At 32.5% G+C, this 27815-nt stretch overlaps 2 protein-coding genes, 1 long non-coding RNA gene and 1 other non-coding gene across 5 annotated transcripts; 1 reads left to right on the forward strand and 3 right to left on the reverse strand.

The window, feature by feature from the left end:
• Positions 1–429: 429 nt before the first annotated feature.
• LOC18041337 (glucose-6-phosphate isomerase, cytosolic 2B) lies at positions 430–7736 on the reverse strand. Its single transcript, XM_006434910.2, has 24 exons — positions 7532–7736; positions 7177–7237; positions 6977–7053; positions 6783–6864; positions 6652–6699; positions 6178–6333; positions 5989–6085; positions 5795–5837; positions 5536–5603; positions 5348–5432; positions 5021–5069; positions 4441–4513; positions 4290–4350; positions 3443–3509; positions 3230–3286; positions 3071–3124; positions 2864–2992; positions 2401–2464; positions 2212–2285; positions 1907–1960; positions 1772–1840; positions 1242–1331; positions 990–1097; positions 430–783 (listed from the first exon to the last, which is right to left on the reverse strand). The coding sequence occupies exons 2-24, from the start codon at positions 7225–7227 to the stop codon at positions 733–735; spliced, it is 1707 nt and encodes a 568-aa protein (XP_006434973.1). The 5' UTR covers positions 7228–7237; positions 7532–7736; the 3' UTR covers positions 430–732.
• Positions 7737–8544: 808 nt separating this feature from the next.
• On the reverse strand, positions 8545–8616 carry TRNAE-UUC. Its single transcript has one exon. It is a non-coding gene; the product is annotated as a tRNA-Glu (tRNA).
• A 1889-nt stretch (positions 8617–10505) lies between these two features.
• On the reverse strand, positions 10506–13033 carry LOC18041338 (glucan endo-1,3-beta-glucosidase 7). The gene is made up of 5 exons (XM_024183866.1): positions 12967–13033; positions 11546–12204; positions 11052–11375; positions 10694–10952; positions 10506–10573 (listed from the first exon to the last, which is right to left on the reverse strand). Exons 1-5 carry the CDS (start codon positions 13031–13033, stop codon positions 10506–10508), a joined length of 1377 nt encoding a protein of 458 aa, XP_024039634.1.
• A 6561-nt stretch (positions 13034–19594) lies between these two features.
• On the forward strand, positions 19595–22433 carry LOC18041206. 2 transcript variants are annotated; one of them, XR_002905342.1, is made up of 3 exons: positions 19595–19828; positions 19988–21853; positions 21991–22433. It is a non-coding gene; the product is annotated as an uncharacterized LOC18041206 (long non-coding RNA). The 2 variants fall into 2 exon arrangements; XR_002905341.1 differs by having other exon boundaries at positions 19595–19823.
• Positions 22434–27815: the final 5382 nt, after the last annotated feature.

Below are 27815 nucleotides of genomic sequence, written 5' to 3' on the forward strand. Positions count from 1 at the left end.
AAGTCTATTTTTCCCCTTTTTCAATAAAGCTTAAGTCTATATTTGACTGCTTTAACTTGAGCCCAAAAATATCACGTGTCATTCCCTTAAAAATTAACCAAAGGGCGCTAGGATGACCGCATACAACAAGGTCAACCATGAATTCTCGAATTGTCTCGAGTAGCAGTAGCACCCACGGATCAACTTTGAATTTCTCCTGATACAAATTTACCAATGGAATATTCGAATTGTCATCAATAGCATCCACGGCACGGTTCAACTTCGTATTCTCCTGATACAAATTTACCAACGTAATATTAAACGAAATTTAACATGAATACTGATTTTCTCTCGACCTCAAGTGAGGTTTGGTCAACTTTCTGACATCATGTTGGCCTCAAAAGCGATACAATGAAAGGACATGACACGTTTTCCATAACTGAATGTGCATGAGGAAAAACATTCGAATCCATTTTTCTGAATTAATTACCCACAAAGGTAAGAACATTTGAACCCAATCGTTAAGATAACTAGGTATCCCAAAGACGGGTTTAACGAAATGTCTGGGGACAAGCATTATTAAAGTTTGATTACTTTACATACTATAATTCACCGGCATAACCAGTCTTCAGTAAAATTTTATGCAGTCTCCGCGATAATTTCACTCCGCGATAATTTCAGTTAAGTGGATACATGAAGCCAGAAACAAGAGTTCGTACGCCAAATTGCCAGACAATTTTTAGCAGAAACCATTTATATCCGTGGAAGAAGCGTTGGAGGATCAGATGGGATATCAGAACTTGCCTGTCAAGTGAAAAATTAGCCTTTCAGCAATACAGAAGTATAATATTTATCAAAACATTCTGTGTATTTGGAGCAAAACACCTCTATTAGCATGGGGAAAATTTCTACAAAGCATTAGGACAAATAAAGTTACTGGATGACCAAGACCTATTATCAATGATAAGTATATCATGCTAATAGTCTTGACATGAGGTGTTCTGCCATACCTCTAGGTATCTTGTCAGCAGTGTTGTAGTACTGAAATTAAAGCCCTCGATCGGTTCTCTTTTCATACGAGAAGCATGAAGTTGCTTTCTAACCTGAGTAGCCAGAGACTGCAATCACAGAGGGAAACAAATAATTTGCAATTATGACGATGGAAAAGGCATTACAAGTTGAGAAAAATAGTAACTTCTTCATCTTAGAAATTTCTGTATGGCAAAGTATCAGCATCTTAAACTTTCTTAGATGATGCATACCTTCCCCAACTCAACTCCCCACTGATCGAAAGAATTGATTCCCCATATGAAACCTTCCACAGCTATTCTGTGTTCGTAGATTGCCAACAACTGACAAAGATATTATAGTATTAGGTTATAGAAATAATTTATAAAGAGCACATAGAGCAACGAAAATTGTAACATGATTCCATGGGGCAAAAAGTCAGATTTGCTATGTAATTGTAATACTTTTAGGTCCTACACTTTGCCATTGAACTATCTTCACTTCCATGTTTAACAGCAAACAATTCACTGTAACGCAAATATCACAAATACGTAGTTTCAATATTTTCAAAATGATAAATTAGCGAACTCGGAGATATATCCATTGATCTTACAAAATGTTATTCACAAAGGTTCAAGAATGTTTTTCACATTATCAGACAATTTAAAAAAATTCAAATGTGACAAACACACTGACCCAGAAAGATAATGTGAATAATACTAATATTTAATAGAATTAGACACATAAAATCTGCCAAATTAAAAGGAAGTAAGAAATCACAAACCTGTCCAATATTGTAAGCATTCAGTGATGGAAGCAGAAGACTGAGAGAAGGCCGATTGCCAGAGAAAGTCTGTGATTTGTAACCACTAGTTAGGGCTACTTAGAATGAGACATTACTACAAAGTAAGGAAGTTACCTTATGAGGAATTAGATGTGGTGCAACATTCTCTTTTTGTAGCTGCTCGGGTGTCTACAAAAGAAGGATGTTTAATTAGGTATCTGGAATTAAGGGAAAGTGTTTCATTATAAAGTGCATGAGGTCGCTAGACAATTAAAAAAAAAAAAAAACAGCTTTGATTTTTGGCTGGAAATTAAAAATATAATTTTTTTATTCTTCTATATAGAAAACCAATAAGAATAATAAAGAATAATAAAATTTTGCTATCCTTCGTAATAGGTTGAATGATCAGAACATCCAAAAGATACAAGAATAAAATCTACCTTCCCCACTGCAAGGGCATCTGGCTGTGCAAAAAAGTTGGACATGAGTTCATCATGGTTACTCACCACTTCACCTGCAAACAAATTCAGAATTTGATGCATTGATGGATAGCTGAAAAGCCAAAGCATTAAAATTCAACCATCAATCTTGAAATTTGCTGAACAAATTGGGTTTGATCTGATGTATACCTTTCAGGTAAACTGGTTGCTGGCTCTTCACAACACCAATAAAATCACAAGGAATTACACGTCCCTGGAGATTTCAAGAAGGAAAGTTAATTTATACACAGCTCACAGGTAGTTCAAATTCAGTCTAAATCCATGAACCATGTTAGATGAACAACAAATTACATGGCATGAATGGTTACCACTTAAATCTCAGGTCTATATTCTACATTCCCCTAAAATGACATGTCATTTAAACTCCAAACATATTGTGAGCTAAAATTATCTTCATCCATTAGGTTACAGCTGATCACACACACAGTTCCATTATTAATAGAAGAGACCCATATTACCTAAACATAGTAATTGTAGGGAACCTTTCCATAAAGGTTTCATTTCTGACTGCCACAGGTGTATGTTTAGAAATTAATGCAATAAAAATTGTCCATTTAAGCTTCTACCAGACGCAGAGGGATGTGTGTGTAACCTGGTGAATTAGTTGATAAAAGCTGTGCTGACCATTTGTTCCAGGTTCACCAAAATCAATTTCACCGGCCTCAAAGGGCAGGGGCATGCCATCAATTGACACTCCCTTGCCATTACTCTCCATGCTAACCTAAATCAAAGTAAATTTAGCAAGTTATAAGTATTAAAAGCTTTGACAAAAGAAAAATAAAGGAGATTGGGCATTTGCCTGTTGAATATGAGGGGCAAATTTCTCTAGGGCTTGGGAGTAAGGTAATATAGCCTGGAAGATAGCAGAGGAGTCAGGAAATGAATAAAAAAGAGAGAGAAAATTGAACAGTGATCAACAAGAAGTAGCTCAAATTCAGTCTGGAGCCAAAACACTAACCCTGGCAGGATGCCCAAGAAATGAAACATTCCATATGCTCAACAAACCCAAAAGTACCTGAAGCATTGAACAGACCTGATTAACTCCATCCAGAACCAAGGGTATTTGTCCAGAGATAAAGCTCCATTAGAATATTATTGCTACCGCGTGCTGTGTCCAATGGGAGGTACAGATCTCTGGCTTAGTGAAAAATAATGTCATTGGGGCACTTACCGGTATATTTTTCTCATAAGGTGCAGAAATGAAATGCTGATCAATGCTCCAAGCACCCTTTAAGAACCTTAAATAACAAAAGAGCATCTTATCAAAATATGCAATAAAATCGTGTCAGAAAAAAATATGCAAATGCATTTATTCAGATTGAGGATGGGGCAGAAGCTAGAACTTGCCCGAAAGGAAGAGTTAAGAAAAGAAGGAATAGGTGGTGTAGTTCAAAGGAACAGATATAGCTCACACCTTAAGTATAGTTAATTCCTTGAATTACTTATTGAGAAGCTACGCCCTTTCTTCACTATATTAGTAACAAATAAATCCTTTGTACGTGAAAAAGAAAAATCTCAGCTCAATCAAGCAAGAACTCTACATTTTAAGAATTACAGGAATACTGCACTAAGCACTTAACTAAGGAAAAAGCTAAAAAGGACATGTTGGAACAATGATGAAAGATGTACACAGCTCACAAATACTGAAGATATGCATCATTTTCATTTGCTTTTAGTTGCATCAAGCTAAACTCTTCATTTATTCTGTTTTATCTGAAAAAGAATCCAACTCAATATACATCAAATCTACTTTTCTGTAAAACAGAGACTACTATGTCAATATAATTAAAATCTAATGACAAAGAACTAACTTATATCTCTCTCTTCTCTTTATAGTTTCTAATAGTTTCAACTGAAGAGTATGTACTTCGATTCAAGTATCAAGGTTTATTTTGGAATTCCACTTAATTCCCATAGCTTACTTCAAGATAATCCCATGGCGAACAATAAATTCTGGCACTGATCTCAGAAGTTGAAAGTGATAGCAAGTAAATAAAAACAACAAGAAGTTACCATACTTCTCAACAACTGAGAAACCATATTGAAGAGACAGAGGCAAAACCCCGACAGCACTGCAAACTGCAACCAGCAATTCAATTACCAATTAAAACCATAACTGACCACAAAGTGTTCCCGAAAAGCAAACACCATGGTTTTAAAAGAAATTACCACTATACCGACCACCAACCCAGTCCCAGAATGCAAATGCATTATTAGGATCAATGCCAAACTTTTCTACCAGCTGAATTTGAAAGAAACAAATATAAGCAACAAGGTTAGTCAACTTAAACTGAAAATTAATAAAATACTGAAATATGTTACAATTTCAGACATACAATTTATCCACTCTCAAGTTGAACAGAGAGGATGCACAAAAGTCGTTTAGATAAGCTTTTACCAAGCATATGAGAAAATAATTGAAATAACTCAATTGGTAATCTGTGAATTGGCAGGAGCAAATTACAAAAATTATTATCAGGTGTTGCAGAAAATGATGTACTGATTTAGGCGCCTGTCTTTTGCGGGTCATTTATGCTCTCTGAACTGACAAATCAGAATTTGTCACAGGAAATTACTGAGTAAATATTATCAAGGCAAAAGAATATACACTAAAACCAGGGTAGCTAGACATCCAGACCCTAAACTAATGAATGTCAAAAGTAAACCAATCTTTAACAGATGAAAGATCAATCCAGATTGCAGCAAATTGCTTTATCATCAGAGTGCAGGTAATGAAAGAAATTATTACCGTAAGATTAGTACTGACAGCCACCATGTGCTTTGCAACTGCAGAAGGCCTGAAAATATATGCATAATCACATGCAAATTAAGAGCAAAGACCAGAAAAATAGAGAGAAAAATGAAATATCGAAGAGAATTCTAACCGGAAAACAAACTAATACCAATTCATAGAGTACAATGCGCTCTCACTTTTACATCCAATAGTTCTTTTAATTTTTTTTTTTTTTGATAATTTCCAGATAAGCACCTAAATCTAAGCCATTGATTTCAAACCTGAAACTACCAGAATGACAACATTACTGAAGAATCAGTAGAGTATCATTTTTGCACTGACCCAAGAGCAGTTGATATCCATTCTCTCAATGTTCGAGCATTCAGCATAGTTTCAGCCGTTGTAAAAGTCTTTGAAACCACCACAACTGCATAGGTGTACAAGAAAAACAGACAAAACGATCAAAATTACGAACGGTTCATAAATAATTCAAGTAAACTAATACAAATTAATAAAACGAAAGGCAATACCAAGGGTAGTTTCAGGGTTTAGTCCCGTGATACTTTTAGCAACATCAATGGGATCAACATTTGCTAGACTGTGGTCAATGCAAATAAGAAATTGTCACAACTGTTCAGAATGGTCTTTGGTGATATCACGCAAAACAACTATAGGACTAAAAGTCTTTTTTATGACTCACGAAGAGATTTGTACAGTTACCATCTCATTTCAAGGATTGATAAATGTAGAAAAGAACATACACAACTTCAGTGACAGATAAGTACTTACAATTGCAACTGGCGTCCTCTTGCACATTCAATGGCTTCTAGATCTGTCAGTAACCATCGGTAAGTCAAAAATATCTTGGTCATGTTCAATGGGAAAAGAATTTCAAAGATTTGGAAGGAGAAAGATCACAACCGTATGACTATATGAGTAAAGTTAACAAACTGAAAAAAAGATTTGATTGGTTTGCACAATACCAGTTTGGAGAGCAGTGTGCACAAAGAGAGGACCCAAGAAACTGCCGCCAATACCAACGGCAACAACATCTTTCAATACTTTTCCAGTGGCTCCAACCTGCCAAAAACATTTTCCGACTAGATAATCCATGCTTTTCCCGGTCAAGTATTAACCTGCTTTTGCGTTAAAAAGAACAAAAGATAAATTACCCAGGAACCACTGCGGATTGTCTCAGAAAACTCTTTTATCTTGTCCAGAACTTTCCAGACTTCTGGAACCACATTCTTCCCATCACTATTTATGGCAGCATCCCTTGGAGCACGAAGAGCTACATGAAGCACAGACCTATTCTCTGTGCTGTTAATCTGCAGGTGTTACCAATGCACAATCCAAAACCATTGTAATATCATAATAATGCCATCATGTTGGAGCACTGACAAAACATCAAGTCCACTAAAAAAAAGCAACTTATTAAATCTAGTCATACAAAGCAAGAGCTTTGGATACCTTCTGTACAATAGTGAATTCGTGACCTCATTTAAGTATCACAAAGCCAAATTTTTATAAATTTACTTGTCTCACAGAGAGCGGCTGGCTCAATCATGGTCAACAGTACCTTATAAAGAGTTAGTTTCACCCTAGTCTACAAAAGATATGAGCAGCAGAGATAAACCTTGACTTACTTTTTCCCCATTGTACATCTGGTTAATCTTATTATTGAGTTGAGCAGCCTGCAATGAGAAAAGGGTAGTATCACTAGAATTTAGAAGATTGATTTTACCCAGTTTCCAAAATTGAAATAATCCAACGTCACCTCTGCCAGTTGATAGAGTTTGTCCATTGTCTTAAGCGTGGCATTTTGCCGTGAGTAGTCCAACAGAATCCCATCAAACTCCCTGCACAAATTCCCAAAAACAAAATCATAAACTAATTATTCACAGCATTATTATAAAATCAATCAATTAAGCAATGATCTTAGGTTCATCTCCAATGGTGCAAAATACATACACCATCATTGATTGGCATCGATCAGTGTCACTCATCAAATCACGTAAATGAGTCTTTTTAATTTCCTGCACATGGTTCTGCACAATCACAGAAAAAAGAAAAAAGAAAAAAAAAAGAAATCCACGTTAAGTTCATAAATATTACTGCATACGCAGTTCCGAATACTCATTGCGACAAAATTACAGGAAGAAGCAATTCACCTTCAAGTCCTTCCATGGCTCGGTGTCACAAATTAGAGTTGATGAAGCCATTTGCAAAATCCTGGATCAAACAATATGTGATAGAAAATAGAAAGTCAATTGATATCATTCTAGTAGTTTGTGACACTTTGAAGCAAAGCTACAAAGTTCAAAACTCATTTTAAGTTGACTTTCCCTCCACTTTCTAAGCTACCTAAGAGTTGAATGTTATATTTCTACAATCAAGTGAAAAACAGAAACAAAATTTAACGAGCTTCACGATGATCAACCAAATCAATTTTAAAAAGAGAAGAGAAGGAGATTGATTCGGATTGTAAATAAATAAATGAAAAAAGAAACTTAAAAACAATAATACCTGAAGGAGAAACCAAGGAAAGAGAGAGATTTGTAGAAGAATTGGATGAGGTGGATTGCGGGCAATTGGCAATATAGAGAGCGTAAGAACCAAAAGCAAAAAGCATGAAGCTTCGCAAAGGAGAGGACGAAAGTTGTCAAGTGGCAAGGGGTGTATGGCCACGTGTAATTTGAAGCCTGCTGAAACGGGCATATGGCATATGACCGATGAGTCGGATCAGGCGCCAAGTATTAGTAAGTTTCGTTTGTACTGTGTTTACTTTTCAGCAATTAGAATGGAATAAAATTAAAATGGACTGAAATAAAATGAAAATGGAGTGAAATGAAAATAAGAAATGAGAATTAAAATAAATTATTTACTTAAATTATAAAAATTGAAATGAGAAAAAATTGAGGTGGAAGTTTATGGGTGATCAAGTTGCTGTCTGATTTTATGATTTTAAAAGATAATTAAAAAGAAAAAAATAAATAAAAATAAAGAAATAACGAGATGATGGGTTAACGTAATTTTTACTTTAAGATGAGACAAAACAGAGAAATAGAAGGATAAATTGAGAATTAAATGGGGATATGGAGAGAAATTAGATTAATTAAAAAATTATATTTTAAAAAATAGGGTAAGACGAAATAAAAACGGATATTACAAATGTTTTACATGTTTAGTTGATTTAAAGCAAATACATTTTTCCAATAAATCGGTGCACATGCAACTTCGAAAAACCGTGTAACCTTGGGCTATTTGTCAACCAGCTGTTTTGGGTTTGATGGAATATCTGTGGCTTTCTCGGTGAGCGTTCAAATCCGTGGGCTGTGTAGATGCAGTGGGCCAGGGGAATCAACGGGAGGATTCCTTCGTATTTTTCACGCTGGGGTTGGATTACAAAATAAAAATTAATCAAAAGTACAACTGTCCGTTGCTAGGATGATGACTTCAGATTAGCCCTCGTTATATAAAACTAAAAGCGGACGACAACGGGTTACGTGGTCAATAGTCCTCATACGTGTAAAAGTATTTTCCGTTGCCGGGAATTGAACCCGGGTCTCCTGGGTGAAAGCCAGATATCCTAACCACTGGACGACAACGGAATTCTGGTTATCCTCGTTATAATAAAATAATTATCTCTTTCAAGATTTGCAGGTTCTAGAACTTTTAAAAGATAATCCTAAGTATCCCATTGTTCGAGTTCCAAATTATACGACATTTATTTATTAGATTTTAGGTTGGCATAAGTTATAAAATTTATCATCGAATAAATGAATAATTCATAAATTTTAAGATTTAAACATTGAAATCCTTAATACCCTGAATATTATTTATGTATAAGGTGTTTATTGTAAATTGGAACCATAAACCATTCATGAGCTATGTATATACATTCCATCAAGTAAATTAGGTCGAGAATTTAGACCATTAGCCGCACCAAAATGCATTTAGCTAAAAAATACAAGAACTTGAGACATAAAATTGCTGTAAAGCATATTCACCTAAAGCGTTAATAATATAAAATGGAATTTCAATTCTCACATATTATTGTAGAGCATTGATACTTGAGTCTTGATCACGTGGAAAAGCACAAAGGTGAACTAACTTTTGAAAGGTGGGTATGATTGGTGCAGAAACAATTGACAAGCTCTTTAAAATACAAGGGGGGATGCTTTTGAATTTTGATATCCCTTTAATTCTAAGCTTTCCTCTTAGTCATTCCTGTTGACAGCGCTTATTTTTCGTGTTAAGAATTATAAGTAAAAGTAAAAAATAAATTAAAAAATCTCTAAAAGAATTGTCTTTCACGTTATACTATAAGAAATATTTTTATCCAAAACTTCCGACATTGCCTATCTTTCCAAAAAAATAACAAGAACAACTGAAATCGTTCCTGTAGTACTAGTAAATATGCATATTCAATAATTCCTGACAGACCTCGAGAGATCTAATAATACTCTTTAGTCTCCAGTTTTATATATATTGATGTGTATTTCCTAAGAGGGTGTTGTTATTGTAAGCTTCCACTTCATCTCTTTGATATAATCACTTGACTTGGAAGATAATTATGGTAATTCCCATAATTTTTTGGAGAGAAAATAAATAAATTATAGGAATTTAAAACAATAATTTTAATACACTGTAGGACAAAGAGTCATGCTAAGTATCACAACATCTAAGTTTTAATTTGAGTCTCAATTAATGTAATATTCATTCATTAGATAGTGTTAAGTAATTTTATAAAAATTTCATCATTTAATAAATGAGTGACACGTGACTTTGAGACTCAAATGTTGATATCCTGTATTATTTATCTTTTAACTTGTAGTAAAGAATTACATTATTGTAAAATTACTCATATATATAGAATATATATGACACGAATAGATGGGATTCAATTTGAGTTTAAATGAATCAAGTTTATATTAAAGTTTATTAGGAAAATAAGTACCATATCTATTTCAAAAGTAAATAGCAACGAGTTCAAAAAAAAAAAAAGACCACTTAATTCATTTTGTTAAGCTGAATGCATACGCATAAAAAATAGGAATATTGGTTGTAGAAACAATGCTCACAGCTTTGATTTAAAAATAAACAACCTTTAATTTATTTATTTATTCCAAAAGAAATAAAGATACCGTAATCATCCTCCAAGTCAAGTGATTGTATAAAAAATAAAAAGCTGTAAGTGCTCGTGTTGTGATTAGTTGAAGCGAATTCCACAGAAATCCAAATCCAGCAAGGCATAAAATGAAAACACATCAATCCACGCAATCATTATTGATCAAATTTTCTTCGTATGAACAAGTACACGAAATATCGATCACCGGAATTGCTATTGCAAATCAATGGAGCATTATTCCTCTAACTATGAAAAGCAAAAAAAAAAAAAAACAAATCTTCCTCTTCCTGTTTGTAATCGATGATGACTTAATCACTAACCCATAATTACAGTAGCACAAACCATCAACTAACGCATTCTGTCAAGTATTTAAAGCATATTGGTTAATTCGTCTTTGCTTTCGCGAGCATTGCTAGGGTAAATGCAACCCTTATAGCCTACAAATAACAAAAGAGTGAATTATAAGCATCGTGATTAACCATGAAAAGGTATAATGAAGGATATAAATAATTAATGTTAGGAAAAAAAATTGTGTTTGTGTACAAGAGAAAACTTACTAGGATCTTTGGATGATAGGGTGGCAGTTTTTGAAAAGTCACAGTCCCATGCATTGCGTCCATTAGTTTGATGGTGAAGATTCATGGCATATGCAGCATGTGATGCTAATGTATCGGGCTCAAAGCAAGCCCCTCCAGGAGCAATCGGACTGCAGTCAATCCCTCGTCCGCAAGCATAATCAATATTTGCCTGCAGCTGCTTATTCGTGACGCCTTCCTTTGGCACACACCACATTGCTTTGTTTGGTGCACCCGGGTTCTCCTGAATTTAGTTGTTAATAACGCAATAACAAATTAACTTGAATATTACTAGCTAGTTGCTTTAGTTAATTTCTATGTAGTTAAAATTAATTCTCACTTTGTTATTCTTTAGGAGGCCAACATCAAAATTTGCAGTGCGATCAGGCTTGAACAACCCAAACGATCTCTCAGAAATAGGCCCTTGTTTCAAATTCTCATCGTATAATGCAAAGAGATAAGTATCAGTTGTCTTCCCAGGCATCAATGGAGTCCCGGCCTTGGACCGAAGATGGGTTATCAAGCCACTGTAATAATCCTTGGCCTTATCAATGGTTGCCCAAGGTTCTTTGTCGTCTCCTTTGGATGGCCATCCAGTCTCAGTAACCACTATCTCAACATTGTTATATCCCAAAGAGTTCAACGCAGAACGTGCTGCATCCACCTACAAAACTTTTCAAATATTTTTGTACGCCCATCTATATGTAATATAATTAAGCATGCATACATACATACATTACGTACGTCTATACAATTAATATTTTTCATTTATATAATCATTAACTGAAATTTGTCGAAAAAGAATAACGATTTAATTATATAAACATATTGTACCTGAGCATCAAACATGTTCATGTATTTAATGTTATTGTTTGGATCAACTCGCCCAGCATTGACTTGAAACAAACAATAAGCTAAATAACCAGGTCTAGGATCACTGTTGTAAGCGTAGTATGGATACGGATTGATAGCAAAAGGCGAACCGGTGGCATTATTAAATCCAAGGAATCCTTTCATAACATCTACAAGCCAGGTTTGAAACTTTCCCGAAGAGGGCGGGTCAGAGTGAGAAAGCACGGACATTGAATGCACAGTCGAGACCTTAATTTTACCGCCGAGAGAGGCAGCATCCAATGCATTTTGCATATTTTGCATTGCGGGTAGAAGCTGTTTTCTAAAATTTTCGTCGAGAGAGACCTCGTTACCAACCATTATAAGGAAGATATTGCTTGCGGGGTAGAAGGGTAGGACATTGGTGTTTATCCAAGTTTTTGCAGCATTCGGATCCGAGGCTAAGGCAGGGATTTCACTGTTTTGTGTTCCAACAACAATGTCGATTCCGCTATTGGCCAAGGCTTTGATCATGGGAATGTCGGGGTTGTATAATCGGATCTTCTGTATAGACGTTGATTGTAGTAGCTTTACCGTGTCTTCTGGTGATGGCAGGTTGTCCCCTAAATTCCCATAGTTTATGCCTATAAAGGGCTCTGACCCTGCACAAGCAATCGGAGTGTTTCGTTTTCTAATCGTAAATAAATAAATAAATAAATACAACAGAAAGGTGAATTTTAAACAATAAATAAAATGAACCTTGGGCTTAGCCCAAGCGGCTAGAGCCGAAGCCTCCGCAGACGTACTGCAGGAGTTTAATTTAAATGTCCTTCCTTGGAGTCACAGAGCTTGAGTGAAGGCAGTCTTTCTCCCAGGCTGAGAGTTGACATCCCTCGAATATTTGAGAGGGTGAAAAATCTGAGCAGTGCTATATCAGCATTGATGTCAACAGGTCTCAATATATATATATATATATATATATATAATTGTACTGGCAGTCTTTCTCCCAGGCTGGAAGTTGACATCTCTCGAAATTTGAAAGGGTGAAAAATCTGAGCGGTGTCATATCAGCATTGATGTCAATAGGTCTCAGTATATATATATATATATATATATATATATATATATATATATATATATATATATGATTGTACGTATCAGTTATACTCTCGTATAATATGAGTTGTAATTTGAGCAATATTCTCATATCATCAAAAAAATAATAATAATATAAAATGGTTGGAACTTGGAACTACAACAATTAAGAGTTTGTGTTGCTAAGTGCCAAATAACAAGTTTGTTTGTTATAATAAAATATGAATGTTTGCACTAGAGTACTCGTGATACAAAATTGTTCAAAACGAACCTAAAACTGAAGATTTAATTGAATTAAATTTCACAATGTCTAGAAACTAATAACTTACTTGCAATATTTATGCCAATTAAGATGTTAAGAAGGATGTATAGTGAAGCATCAGGAAGAAATGCCATGGCTAATTAAAGCTGACTCTGTTTTTGTGACTTTCGAATTTGAAGCGGCAATATATAAGACAAGGGAGTTTAAGGGTAGAATTGTAAAAGACCAATTTGTGCGGAGCTAAAACCTTTGAAAAGTAATGGGAAGAATAAAAGTAATAATAATAATAATAATAATAAAAGAACAAGAAGCCGGAGTGCGGAGCAGCATATAGTTCTCCATTTTTACCGATTTTACGTTTGCATATGGACAAGAATGAAAAGTCAAGTCTAGTATCTTGACTTCTTCAGAGTTTAATCATGTAATTGCCCTAAACGTTTATCCGTAAAGCTTATTTCGGTACATAAATGCCATAAATTTGAAGCACTTGGAACTAAGTTTTAATTCCAGCAATTATTTTCTTATAAACTCCAGAAGATCTGCAATCACCAGTCAATTCTTGTCCATTACAAATCCTTGCATGATTACCAAACTAAATATGTTACCGATATCAATCTTCAATAATAGTGTAAAAATACAAATTAGGAAACACAAACAAAGTTGATTTTTTTTTTTAATGGAATAATACTGTTAGTTGTTTGAAGATACATCTTAATCAGTCATAGTAGATAGATATTTGAAATTGTTAAACAAGACCCTTATTTAAATGAATCATTTGATTAAGCACAATATTTCTATTTAATTTTTGCATTACTTTACTTCCTTACTGATCACATCATTTAGAAATTGAATGACTTCTCCTTCAAGGTTTTAGCAGTGTCTTTTAAGACTCACTTTTAAGTGGATCATGCCTAAACTCTTTGCTGTTTCCTCAGAAACCTGGTATTTCATCCTTGGTATCTTCAAATCTGCCATCAACAAATGCACATATGATTTTGGTTATTGGGAAAAGAAACCGCAAATAATTTTTTTGATATGATTTTATTCGATGCAGTATGCATGAAGTTGATCCTAAGTCTTAACATGTACAATTGAACGAACATTGGAGCCGACCTCCAAATATCTATCATTAATCTTACTGCAATAGTTTTCTTTTCCCGCTTCTCAAAGAGAACACGTATACAATTTGCATGAAAATAAACTGAGAAAAAGAAAAATTGAAAATACTACCAAATCTTATTTTACTGGAAGTTGCAGGGAAGAGGGTAAATGTAATGTTGGTGCAAAATGTTCAAAACCTCGGAAATCTTTCAGATATCAGATATCTACCGTTAGCTATGAAGACTTCATAAAGGGCTTGAATGGTTGCAATTTCTATTTTTATTGGATATACACATAGATATACATACATATATGTACACACGCACACACAATTGAATGTTATCATTTATGAGATTGAGAATCAGCTCCACAGATAAAACTAGGTTTGGCTATAAGAAAGAATCGATTACTTCCAGGCAACCTCTTCGGCTAAGGTATTTGAAAGTGCACACTGGAGCTGATGACAATCAGAAGAAATTACCTGTAATGAAAAGGAACGAGATAAATGTATATTACAGGATGATCCTTCATTTCATCTAAGCATGACTTGTCGTCATTTACAATTATAGAAAATAGATGACATGTCGAAATACATTACTCTGGAGTGAAAATTATCTGACCCGTCGTTTATAATATGCATATATATTAATTTGTGTTGAAAACCAGATGTTTGAGTTCAAATCTGAAGCAAAAAATTTCATTTCATCTATTTGCTGAAACTAAAAATGACACAATTGTTAATGCATATTGGACCTATTCGATTTACAATTATATATAACTATCTGGTTTGGAAACTAATGGATATATAAATAATCGGAAAAGAATGGCGGGCTTGACTAAAAATGAAATTCCACCTTAATCTCATTTTATAGCTGTTAGATTCCTTATATGATGTAATAAGCAAAATCTACTTTTGACCTTTTGCGATCTCTCAGTTAGTAAATCAAAATTACATAAAACAAATAAGCCAAGTGCAATTTTTCTCCACACTACAAACTGGATTCCGAAACTAAATTTACTTGAATTATTTTCACGAGATTCCTTGGTAGTTTGGTTTCTTCATCTTTAGTCCAAACAACCGGCAGGAAGCATTCAAAATTAGGTAATTAATGCCAGTTCTTTCGTCATTTGCATAAGTAATTAAACTTTTACGGCAAACACGGATCAAGAAATTAAATTTTGTATGAGATTTGTCTTGACTGTCTAAATCTTACATCAACCAACTTACAATGTTTAAGTTCAAAGGAAAAAGAACTTTTAACAATAAATTACTCGTCGGCATATATGATTACTTTGTGCAATTGTACCATGGTGATTAATTTGTGCTCGAACCAAGATGTGATTAACATTATATGTTAGGAAATATGTCTCCTTTACGAGGATTTTATTTAAAGGATAAGTAATTTTTCTTTTTAGACTTGACTTGTTAAAGGAGAAATACAACTTGTAGGAAAAAAAGAAACACTTGTCCTACTAGAAATAATCACGGTATATAAAGAGGATAAGTTCACATGCTTTCATAATACAACAATCAGTTTTGCTGTAAGTAGACAATTTTTAATGTGAGAGAAACAATAAGTCTCTTGAGAGATTATATGCTTTTAGGATTTTGGGTATGAGAAAAAATACTAAAGTAATTGTAATACTTTTTTACATAATATATTTTCTCTTATTATTCTTGACAATTGTGGTTTTTTTTTTTCTAGTATATGAGTTTTTCACATAAATTTTTATGTTTTATGATTGTTTAACTCTCCATCTATTTTCTATTTATTATTTGTTTGATATATTTTTCCTGCGAGATCTTGGACAATCAGATATTTAAAACCTATGATGGTAAAAATTGAAAAGTTTGGTGGAATAATCATTTTTGCCTTATGATAAATTCAAATTAAGGATATATTGATTCAATATGGTTACATAAGGAAAGGAAAGGAGACGTAAACCTTAAAGAAAGTCTTTGAGAATAGAGCAAGTTGGATAAATACCTCTAAATCAATGGATGGAAATAGTGATAATGTTAGTTAGTGGTGTCTATTTTCTTCAAGAGAGATTGATTTATTCTTTTTGGTGTGCCATAAAAGGTGATTTGCTTCTGCTAGTGGATTTATAAGATTTGCTCGCAAGAAATCATTTGGCATTTATGCAAGGTGTGTGATGGAATTTTTTATGTTGATTGTTGGGGACTCTTAAGGAATCCAAAAATGAGAGTGGGTACTTTTAGCAAGGTGATTGACATATGCTAAATATATGCACTATGAATAATGTAGAGTGTGATGATTCTTGGTGTAGAGAATTATGGTTACAAGATAGAGGATAAGATTTTACTCATAGTGGAGTGATTTTCATAAGTCTTATGTTAGTGTAATTTTGGTAGAGTTAAAACGGTAGAGACCACTTGGTTCTGTGGATAGATAATGTATTATGTTTTGTTCCTAATTAAAAACCTTACCAAGGTAGAGATTATTAGAAAATATGTCTTATTTTTTAATAAGAATTTTCCGTGATATTTTGTTCTCTAAGAGGTTTCCTATTTAAGGAATAAGTAATTTCCCTTTTAATATTTAACATATTCAAGGAGAGAAATACTTATCTTAGAATAAATAATCACTATATATAGAAGGTTGAGTTTACTTATTTGCATAATACATCAATCAATTTCTTATAAGTAGACGGTTTTTAATGTGAAAGAAACAATCACTAATAAAATTGTAGTTTTTTTTTAAGAATAAAATTGGTATCTAATGAAATGATGAAAGTGTGGGACTTTTAAAAGCTCTACTCATCAAAGAAACACTTGGAGAATGGGCAAGAGTATCTAAATCTTAATATAAGTTACATATAGCTTATTGTAACAATAAGCTAAAGTTTTTGATGAAAAACTAAAAATATGAGAGTTATAAGCTACGTGTCACAAATTGATAAATTTAGGATATAAATATACAGTAATTTGTGAGAATACTTATTAAAGATGTATTAAGAATATACCACGCGTGATAATGTACCATGTGATGAATATCGCAAGGTATATATTTGAAAAACATGGTACGCAACAGTCTTTCAAAGCTAGGTTTAGAGTATTTGAGACTTTAGGCGAATTTTTTTTTTTACTTCAATACTAAAATAATAATAATAATAATAAAAGAGTTCAAAATTCATTATATGTTTAATTCTTGAATTTCAAGAATAATCAAGAAGATCTTGAAAAATTTCAAAATCAAAACCTAAAAAAAAGTTTAAAAGATATCTTTTTTACTTCTATTAAAACTATTACAAAAACAAACAAACAAGCAAACAATCAAGTAAGAATAATATTTTTTTCGAATAAAATATTTAGAATGGTAGTATATAAAAAAGTTAAGATGATGAACTGATTTTTTTTAAGTTAAGATGATGAACTAAGTTAAGATGGTCATATAATAAATGCATGTTTTGTATTTCAAAAAACCAAAATTTTTTTAAATGAATCGATGAATATAATAACTTTCTTTATAGAGAGCATAATAGGAATTTTTTTATCTACTGATTTCTTGAGATTATAAGATTTTGAATAGAAATTAAAAAAAATACTAATTACAAGTCAAAATTTCTAAACTTAAATAATTAAGTTTTTAAGGAAATTAAAAAGGTAAAGATTTTTTTTGGGGAGGGGGGAAGACTAGTAATGAATAAATTAATGATTAGATAATATTAATAAGTATATCCTTAGTGTTAAGGTTACCAAATATAGATTTTCTTTAAAAATAATTCTTGATTGCAGAATAATTACTAATTAAAGAGATGTCTAATAGTCTTCCCTACAAAAACGTAAGTTCAAAAAAACTTTATTAATTAGAGTATTACTAAGAATATACTAAAAAAATGAGCTCTTTTCAAACTATGGGGCTTTAGGCGATCACCTTGTTCGCCTGTACTTGAAGCCACCCCTTCCCATTATTTTAGAATCCATGTGTTTAGTTCTTTTTTGAAATAAATAAAAAATAACATAATTAAAATAACAATGATATAAATTTTTTATTCAAAAAATCATAATATTAAGTTGAATATTATAACAAAGATGCATATATTTTATTTAAAAATATTTATTTATTATTTTATTTGTGAACAAACACATAATTTTAACTTAGGGTACTTTTGTAACTTGAAACAATCTATTCCAATCATTTATGATTCCAAGAAGAAGGAAATATATTAATTGGAATTTAACTCACTTCGATTATGATTTTAATTCCTGGAGCTCAAGTAAATAACTTATTATAATTTCTTTTACTCATCTTGATTTCACTTTATTTCAATTTTAACCTTCTAATTCTCAAAAAATAAATGACTCATAAGACTCACTCAAGATGGAGAGTGATATCTTGATATGATTTTGAAGCATGCTAACAAATTTGATCAAAATTGTTGGTAACAACCAAATTCCACTAACTCTATAATGTCACATATGGACAAATCGTAAAAATAAAAATAATGTTAGTGATCCAAACTTTGAGTCCCGATATTATATGTCACTATCTCATTGGATGACGCATTTCTTAGTTTGTAAAATACTTAACCACTATCCAATGAATAAGTGTTACATCAATTAAGATTCAAATTGAGATATCTTATATTGATCTAAAAATATAATAAAATTAAGCAGCACAATTGTATAACAAGAAATTCATGTGTTATTATTGAGAAATGCTCTTCACTCCACTTTAATATCTTTATACCCCACTTTCGTATTCTGTATTCATAATTCTATTATTTTTTGGAAATTTTATAAAAGGATAAATATGAATTTAATTAAACTAAAATATCTTTGTCCCATAAATCACGGCCCTGACTATATTTTATATTAGTTAATTTTATTGATAAGATCAAAATAAGTTTGAATAATAAAGAAATAAATTATCTAATAACAATAATTTTATTTATGAAAAATTATATTTACATAATTTACTATTGAATTCGATTTATTGTAATTTTATTTTCTTTTGCCATTAAAATAAAAAAAATATAAAAATAAATGGCAGGGTTTCTGTGTTAAAAGCTCTACTCACGATTGTTTGCCTAGAAGAAATCCTATTGCGTGACTGAGTTTCATGTATACATGACCAAGTAGCGAAAGAGGAGAAGGCTACCGTTGATTTTTATTTGCTCGATAATTTATTATTACTATTTTTTCAATAAGGAAGCGAGCCTAGCAAGAGAGGCTTTACCACTTGAGGGAGCGCAGGCCCTGAGTTATCAATTGATTATTATCATTTAAAAAAAAAAAATTGTGGGGGTGGTCTAAATGCTAATCAACTTTTTATTTTCTATCCCTCGTCAAATTGTCAAAAATCTTGAGCCCATAATGGATTAATTGTGATTAAAATTTAAAGACGTGAAGGCAAAGAAAAGTCTCCTATATCGAGAACCTTCTGCTGACAATTAATAGCCGCCCATACCTTATCAATTTCGCACAAATAACAACCACACGCATCAATAATATCGCTCAAATCGAACCGTCCATCTCATAACTCATCAAACAATAATAGCCGTGAGATCACTAGGGTTCTATTTTAAGTCGGTACTCATCTCTTTATAAGTGATGACAACACCTCTACCAGTTATTGTAGCCATTTGTTTGCGCCGGCCTCTTTCAGCTGTTTGCTTTCTTAGATCTATTCGTCTCTAAGTTCTCTCGCTTTTGTTTATTCAAATTCGAATAGATAGTCTTGGCTCATCATGGCTCTTCGCCTATTTTCTCAAAGCTTTGATCTGGATCTTCGTATTTTCGTCAGATCGGCGAGCTTGCTGGGCTGTGATACGTAAATCGGATGGTTCTGATTCCATGTATGGTATATATTTTCAGATTCGTTGTTAGATCTCAACGTCTTTTTCTGATTTTCCGATTTTAAACGTTCATAGATCTGATTTTTTTTTTAATTTTAATCTTTTATTTTTAAATTTTGAAATCGTTTGGTGATTGGTTTCTCAAGATGTTTGATTTTCTTTAGGTGCTGACTCGATTTGGAATAGCCCTTCGGATTAAGTCAGCGATGGATTGATCGTGATGGTGGCCGACCTAATCATGACGGTTCTGAAGCTGGATTGAATACGATCTATCTCCCGCAACGGCGTGGCTTGTTGCGGAACACGTTTGCAGATGATAGTAAGATGGGGAAAAAAATCTTTGTTATGCTAGCTACCATATCGTGTAAGCTTAGTCTTTGCTTTATTACCTGTTAGCTGTTATAATATTATGTTGTGTGTGGAGGTGAAGGAGAAAAAAATTTGTGACTGGCGAGGAAAATATGTGATCGGAAGTTGAGAGATAGATTTTACGTGTTGTGGTTGTTATTACGGCCTTTGCCATGACAGGTGCGCTTGCATGGCAGGTCAAAAAAGCTTAATAAAAGTATTTATTTTTTTGTTCTCGGGGGGAGATGGCACGGGGATTATTCTTTTATTATTTTTCGTTACCCCGGCTCTCCCCCTGCTGGTGTCTGGTGTTTTTTTGCCTTCCTTTTTTTTTCTCGTCTTCCTTTTTTTTTCTCCTACGTTAACTTTAGCCGTTTTAGTCCGTTACCAAATCTTCAACGATTCACAGTCGAGATGCCTGCGCGCGAAGAAGGGAAAGCAGAAGGTACAATCTATTGAAACACATCAATTTTATATACATGGTACACTTATCTCATAATAATGCTTATATGTTACACATAGTACTTGACTATGTTTTGGCACACATATATTATAGCTCATCATAACAACTTATATAGCACTGGTAGCTCCTACTAACTTACCCGAGACCATGATCTATATGCTTTTCACATTGATGACACTTGTTACATAATAATGCTTATATGTTACACATAGAACTTGACTATGTTTTGGCACACATATTTTAGCTCATCATAACAGCTTATATAGCACTGGTAGCTCGTAATAACTTGCCCATAATAATTAATATTCGGTATGTTATTAATGTTTTATCTAATTGTTCATAATTGCACTAGTAACTGGTAATAACTTACCAGAGACTATGATCTATATAATTTTCACATTGATGATGTGCATACTGCAAACATAATCATTAATATTTGGTATTTAATTAATGTTTACCTAATTGTTTATAATTTATTTCTATTTTTATGTTTCTTTTCTATAACTAAATATCTTGAGGACTATAATATATATTTTATATAAGAAAACAATCAAGTTTTATGCATCTGTCAGCTTTGACTGCATTTTAATCCAACTGCAGGCTAAAAAAACATTGACATTTAATCGAAACAGCACTGACATGCAATCTCATTTGCTTGCTTATATTTCCATCAAATTATAATCCTGAGTGTGGATCAACATAACTGATCAAATAATCATTCATCTTCTCATGGATGTTGTAACAATAAAAATAATCCAAGTTCGATGTTGTTGATATGGCGGATGGTGTAGCTGGGATTTAGATTTGAAGTCCAGATCTTATTATGTAAATCTGGGTGCTGGTTCTTCAATTTTATTGATATAAGCATACAATTACTGTTGTTTTGTTATTGAGAAGCTGTTGCTGGGTTTATTCTTTTTGTACTGAATTGGTGGGGTTGGCTTGTATATTTAGTATTTGAGCCCTTGGTTCTATCAAGTGTAGTAGCTGTGCCAGCGCTCTGGACAATCTTTGTGCAGCGAAGAGTGCTGTAAAGAATCGTGGCATTTTTTTCTGTATAAATATGATCCTTGGTTACTGCTGAGATGGAGATAAGAAGTTTTGTACAGGCTGGCATAGAAGTGCTGACAGGGGGCTTTGTACGCGAGAGGGAGACTTGCTCAAACTTGAAGAAGAAATCAAACGCTGTTAACTATGCAACCGATATGTTTGTTAAGAGGTGACGAATCTGAACAGGGTAGAAGTTTTTTTTTTTTGTTTTTTCAGAGGATATGTTTGTCAAGAGGTGACGAATCTGAATAGGGTAGAAGTTTTTTTTTTCAGAGATTAGTTTATATTATGTATTTTAATGTGCAGGGATTGGATCATTATTATCTCTGTGGTGTTGATGGTGTTGGATTTTGCTGTATCATCTTTGCGGTGGAGATATTTGCAGTTTGGCTGGAGAACAGTTCTATGTGTGTCTGGTATACGATGTGGATCAGCTTGGTTGCACGGCAGCACTGTGCTTCAGTTGAGTTTCAAACCTGTTGTAATCCATTTATCAGCTTGGATTTGAAAAATAAGCGGCTGGGATAAATGTTTCTATGAAGTTAAGATGAGTTGGGCTTCTTTTCTGTTGGCTCCTTCGATATTGTTTTACTATTTAATTTATTTATTTTTTCCTGCTAGTAGTAATGATGTCCTCGTGCAGCTGCTAGTTTGGACGAGCAGTTTTATTATTGTGTAAATGTTTTTCTCAGAATATTGTCTTGCCACTCTTCTGATAATTTTTTCAATTGCAGTGGTGCAACTGATGTGCTGTTTATGGTGTTGTGATCATTGAACTGGTAAAGCTTGGATTTTCATATGCTTGGTAGTTTGATCTGGCTGGAGATGATACTCAGTGTGTGAATATTGAAAAGTTTCTGAAAAAATGCTAGGAGATGGTAATTGACAGTTTTCGATATTTTTTTATATTCATTGCAAAGAAATTGTGTTTATTTATTGTAAGTTACAATTTTGTTATTTTGAATTTCCTCTCTTTTAACTTTTTTTTGGCTATCCTATTACTATTTATTTTTAGTTTGCGGTTATAGATAGCTTAAGAGATTGAGGTTTGACAATTATAGTTTAAAATAAAAAATTGTGTGAAAATTTTATTATATTTTTATTAGTTTTATTAAAGTAATTTTTTAAAAATTATGTATATTATATTCTGTTAATTTGTTTTATAATTATAATTTTTTACTCTAATTATATTTTAAAAGTTACAGTATTTTAATTTCAAAGTAGGATTATAATCTGTATTTTGGTGCTACGGATAATTATTTACGTTGTCTTTAGTCGAAACTACAGTTTTGAATTAGTCGAAGACCTTTTTTGGTTCGTTGGATGGTTTGGTTCTTCACTCTTTAAAAATATTATGCGGACCAACAATGGAGGAAAGCTAATTTGTCAATTGTAACTATTTAGAAATCGATGCATACTCGTTGCTATATCGTTTTGCTTTCTTGATGTGGTTTTAAAAAAAAAGGTTTATTAATGAGTTCCCTATGCACCCGGGGAAATGACATTGTATTGAATTAAAGGTTTTCGGGTTTGTGTAAATATGTTTGAATTGTTTTCATTAGAAACCATAAAATTTAATGTAAAATGGACAAAACTAAAAAAAGAAATAAAGAAAAAATTGTAAGTAAATGTAGCCCTATTTTTTCTAGCTTTTGGTTCTTTTGAGAGTTCATTCTTTTGTGCCGATTTCTGTTCTCACCGAAGTCTTGGTAGTCTTGGCAAAATTTCGTTGTTGGATGGGTCCATAAGCTCTAAACGGCAAGAGCACCCAAACTTGCGAGTTTTGGGAGGTTGGTGGTTCGAATCCACCTGGGTCCTTTGATTGTTGACGCTGACTCGTCTCTTTGTTCAAAAGTTGTTGCAGTAGTTTTACACATCTAATTTAATTAATTGGATCTCTCGATTCACTGAAATTATTTTTCCAAAATGACGCTGATAGTATGAATGGAAGCGTTTGGTAAAATACAGGCAGGTAGATTTTAATAGGTTATGACAAAGGTCTTGTCTTGTTAAATTATATTATCTGTAATTAATTATTTTAAAATTAGTTTTAATAGGCTATGACTGAGGATTTGGTTCATGGGTCAGAGCGTAGAATTTACAAATTTGAACGGGCCACAATAAAAAGTCCACAAAATTGAGGATGTCAAAATACAAAATTTTCAAAGAAATTTATTATGGGTTATATGAGTTGTAAAATGAAAAATACGTGTGAAAAATATTGGGCGGGGACATTCACACAAACAATACATTTAACTACAGTTTAATAGCAAACAATTATAATGATGATATCATGCTCAAAATTTTAATATATCATAAAATTTAAGGACAAAACTATATTTTAACCCCAAATATTAATCTACCAATTTTTTAACCCACTACAAAATCACTTTTTCACTTATTAAAATTAGATAAAAACAAAAATGTTTTCAATGTAATTTATTTTTATTAATTAAAAGCTAGACTTGATGTTTTATAAGTCAACTAAGATAAATGTAGTAAATATAAGGTTTTTTAAGGGGCAGAGGGTATTTAAATCTACCTAATTCCTCTATGAAAATTTATATTTCACCTTACAAATCCGTCCAAATACCTAATATAAACTTAATTACTTAACAAAATTATTATTAAAGCATTATTTGAGTTAAGAACTCATTAAAGGGTTGTAGAACTTTTAATTAAATTTTTTATTCTAAATAGAATAGATATTTGTTTATTGTTTTATTCAAATAAAAATAAATTTATCAATAAGTGAGTTTTTAAATATTTGAATGAGTTTAAATAGTTTCACTCTTTATAAAAATATAATAATGAAGTGATTACGTCCAACACTTTTTACATACATCTTTTAATTTACAATTTTAGAAGTGAAATGGCATTTCAATAATAACTTAGGCCATTATGGTGCTTTTGACCTTTTATACAAACTGCAAATCTCTCGTTATATGGATTTTAATTAGTTTGTGTTAACTAAATGAAGCATATGACACCAAGGAAAGATAAAACCAAAAATAAATAAATTTCTACAGTAATTGAAAGCTTTGTGCTTACGCCGTACACTAACGCTGATTGGAAGATATTCTGTGTTCCAGTTTTCACCCAACAATTTTATGCTTCCCTTTTTAACGGAATCTGATGCTCCTTTCTACTTTATTATTATTATTATTAGGCTATTGTTATTTTGAAGTTGATCTAAGACTAAGATAAGACATAAATTACAACCACATATATAAAATAATAAATAATAAAAAATTATTATAAATTTAATTATATAGTTTTGAAAGAGTATCCTTACCTTTCCAACATAGGCGGGTTATTATTATTATTATTATTATTAGTTCTATTTCTCTGTGCCTTTTCTTTAGAGGAATAATGCTTTAGAAATGCGGTCTATTCTTTGAATTGCTTTCAATTTTAATCACTTGAAATATTAAATATATACCATATATTCTATGCGTTGACTTGGGCGCTACCTTCCACCCATTGGAAGGTACCCCTTCTTTTCTCTTGTTGCCCTTGGATAAAAAAGTAGTAAAATCCAACATGTTATAAAAGGACACGTAATGAATGAAGATAACTGGTGTAGCCCGTAAAAAAAAAAAAAATCTCTAAAATGACACCAAGCATCACCAACACAAGCTGCAACTAGAGATGGCAAAACTCCGGGCCGAGTTCGGGTATGGTAATGACCGGACTCTGCCCGGATGCAATCGGTCTGGGTCCGGGTTCGGGTCGGGTTTTAATCTGGGTACCCGAATTTTATATTATATGTGTATATATTTTTTATTTTTTTGGTAATTTTATAAGTTTTAAATTTATTTCAATAAAATTTGACATGAAAATATAAATTTTAAGTGTTTAAAACTTTATATATGTATATTAAATGAGTCAAATAAATATAAATATTTAAAATAATATATATTTTACAATATTTTTTTAATAAAATTCGGGTTCCGAGTTTATCAAGTGATGCCCAAGATCGACCTGGCTTCATACCCGGCCCGGGTAATACCCAGCCCACAACACCCGGGTATGGTCCGGGTCCAGACCGAACGGGTATTTTTGCCACCTCTAGCTGCAACTCCACCGTCGCCAGCAAGGACAACAAAACAATCTAACAACTAAAATATAGACAAAAAAAAAAAAAGTAATATAATAATTAGAAAAGACAAAAAAAGAAAAGTCGGCCAGAGAAGGAAAACATCCCTCCTCGGCTGGATCTTATTTACATTCTGGCTCTGTCGCAATACTCTATGTGTGTGCGATGGCAGGTGGTAAGGCTTCCTTGTAGGAGGCAGCGGCCAACGTTTGTTGGTGACGGTGGTTAGGTGTTGTGGATAATTGGTAGACAGCGGCGACGGAGTTTAAGCCTAATGAACTGACAATGGTGGTTAGATTTTATGAATGTTTGTAACGGTGGCTAGGGTTTGTGAGGAGTGGTGGTTGTGATGGCGGTCATGGTGGTTGTTAGAGCTTGTGGATGGCAGCCAAGGATTGGGACGATGCTCATGATATTAAAGGGTGTTATGGGTGGCGGTGGCGGCTGATGAAAGGGAACTTTTTTTTTTAATTTTTGTATACAATTGTCTCTTGCACAGTCCACGAAACGGTTGCCAATTGAAATTCAATTTCGTGCTTCCAAACAAGAGCCATTGGATCAACTTCTCAAATATCCAATGGCCACAACACTATAGGACAAATATAAGTTGTGCCTTCCAACGGGTGGAAGGCAGCTGGGCCGTTGACATGAACATTGTACACAAAAAAAAAAAAAAAAAATCATTAACAACTATAAAAGAAAATCATTTACAACTATATGTAATAAAAAAATTAAAAAATATACATATACTTAAAAATAAAGAGGCACTATCAAAGTCTTAATTAGTGAGAGTCATTCGTTAGCATTGACATGAATATTAAGAATTTTTTTAAATAAAAATATCATCATGTGTCTTGATCAATCTCCTTAATGGGCATAATTTTTATTTTTATTTTTTATGAAACTATTGCTTATAATATTTATAATCATACAATTATTGAGACATTTAAACCTCCACAGTGCATCTGGAGGGATTCATACCCCTTATTTCACACTTGTGAGGGAGTGACTCTAGCCACTTAGGCAAAATCAATTGGTTCACAATTTTTAGATATTAAACACAACATTTCGTAGTCACAGGCCAATCATAAAATATAATATAAGGAATATGAATTTCTCATTACCTGCATTCTTGACCTTTTGAAAATTGTGATTTATCCATTTTTATCGGAATTCATATAAAAGTAACAAGCACATTAACCACTCTTTTATGAATATTAATTAATGTTATACTTATCAAACATGTTTTTATATTTATAACTTGATATTGTTTTATGATTTCTTATCTTATTATCACACTCTTACATATGGATTTTTCATAAAAATTTGCATGTCATCTTTGTAATTATAGTATTACTCACATTACATATGATGCGTTTGGAATTGAGGTTAGACAGCTGTAACTTTTAGTGTTTGGTAAACACTAGCTACCGTAACTTGGAAGCTATATTGATATGATTTTTCACTTGTATAATAAAAAATATATTATATTTTTAATAAACTTATCAAAATTATTATTTAAATATATATTAACTACATATTACTAATTTTTATTTTATAATTATAATTTTTTTTCTATAACAATTGTAACTTACAGCATTTCAATCCTAAACAGAACTATAATAAATTACTTATTGATAACATTTGTAACTCTCATAACCCTATAAAAAGCTAACTCTTAATGGTATATTTTAAAAACTTCCTGTAGCGCTGTAACTAGCGCATAAATTTGTAACAACCATACAATCGCGAAATATAATAAACAGCAATTTATGAAGAAAATTAAAAATATTTTAACATCCATAATCTCCAACAAGAACTAATAATGCCTTTTGAATTGTGATGGCCTTGATGCTCATGGTCCTGCGACATGACTCTTAACACCAATTATATTGATGACTTTTGTCTGAACATAAATAATAAATTAATTAGCAGTCATTTATAGACTACCACTGTTGATGGCCCTTAATTCTTGGTCATTGGAAAAGCAAGCCATAACAAAATAAAAAAGACTTCAATGAAGCATGCACAA

The sequence above is a fragment of the Citrus clementina genome, unplaced genomic scaffold (assembly GCF_000493195.1).
Source record: "Citrus clementina cultivar Clemenules unplaced genomic scaffold, Citrus_clementina_v1.0 scaffold_5, whole genome shotgun sequence".
In the NCBI taxonomy this organism is placed as follows: domain Eukaryota; kingdom Viridiplantae; phylum Streptophyta; class Magnoliopsida; order Sapindales; family Rutaceae; genus Citrus; species Citrus x clementina.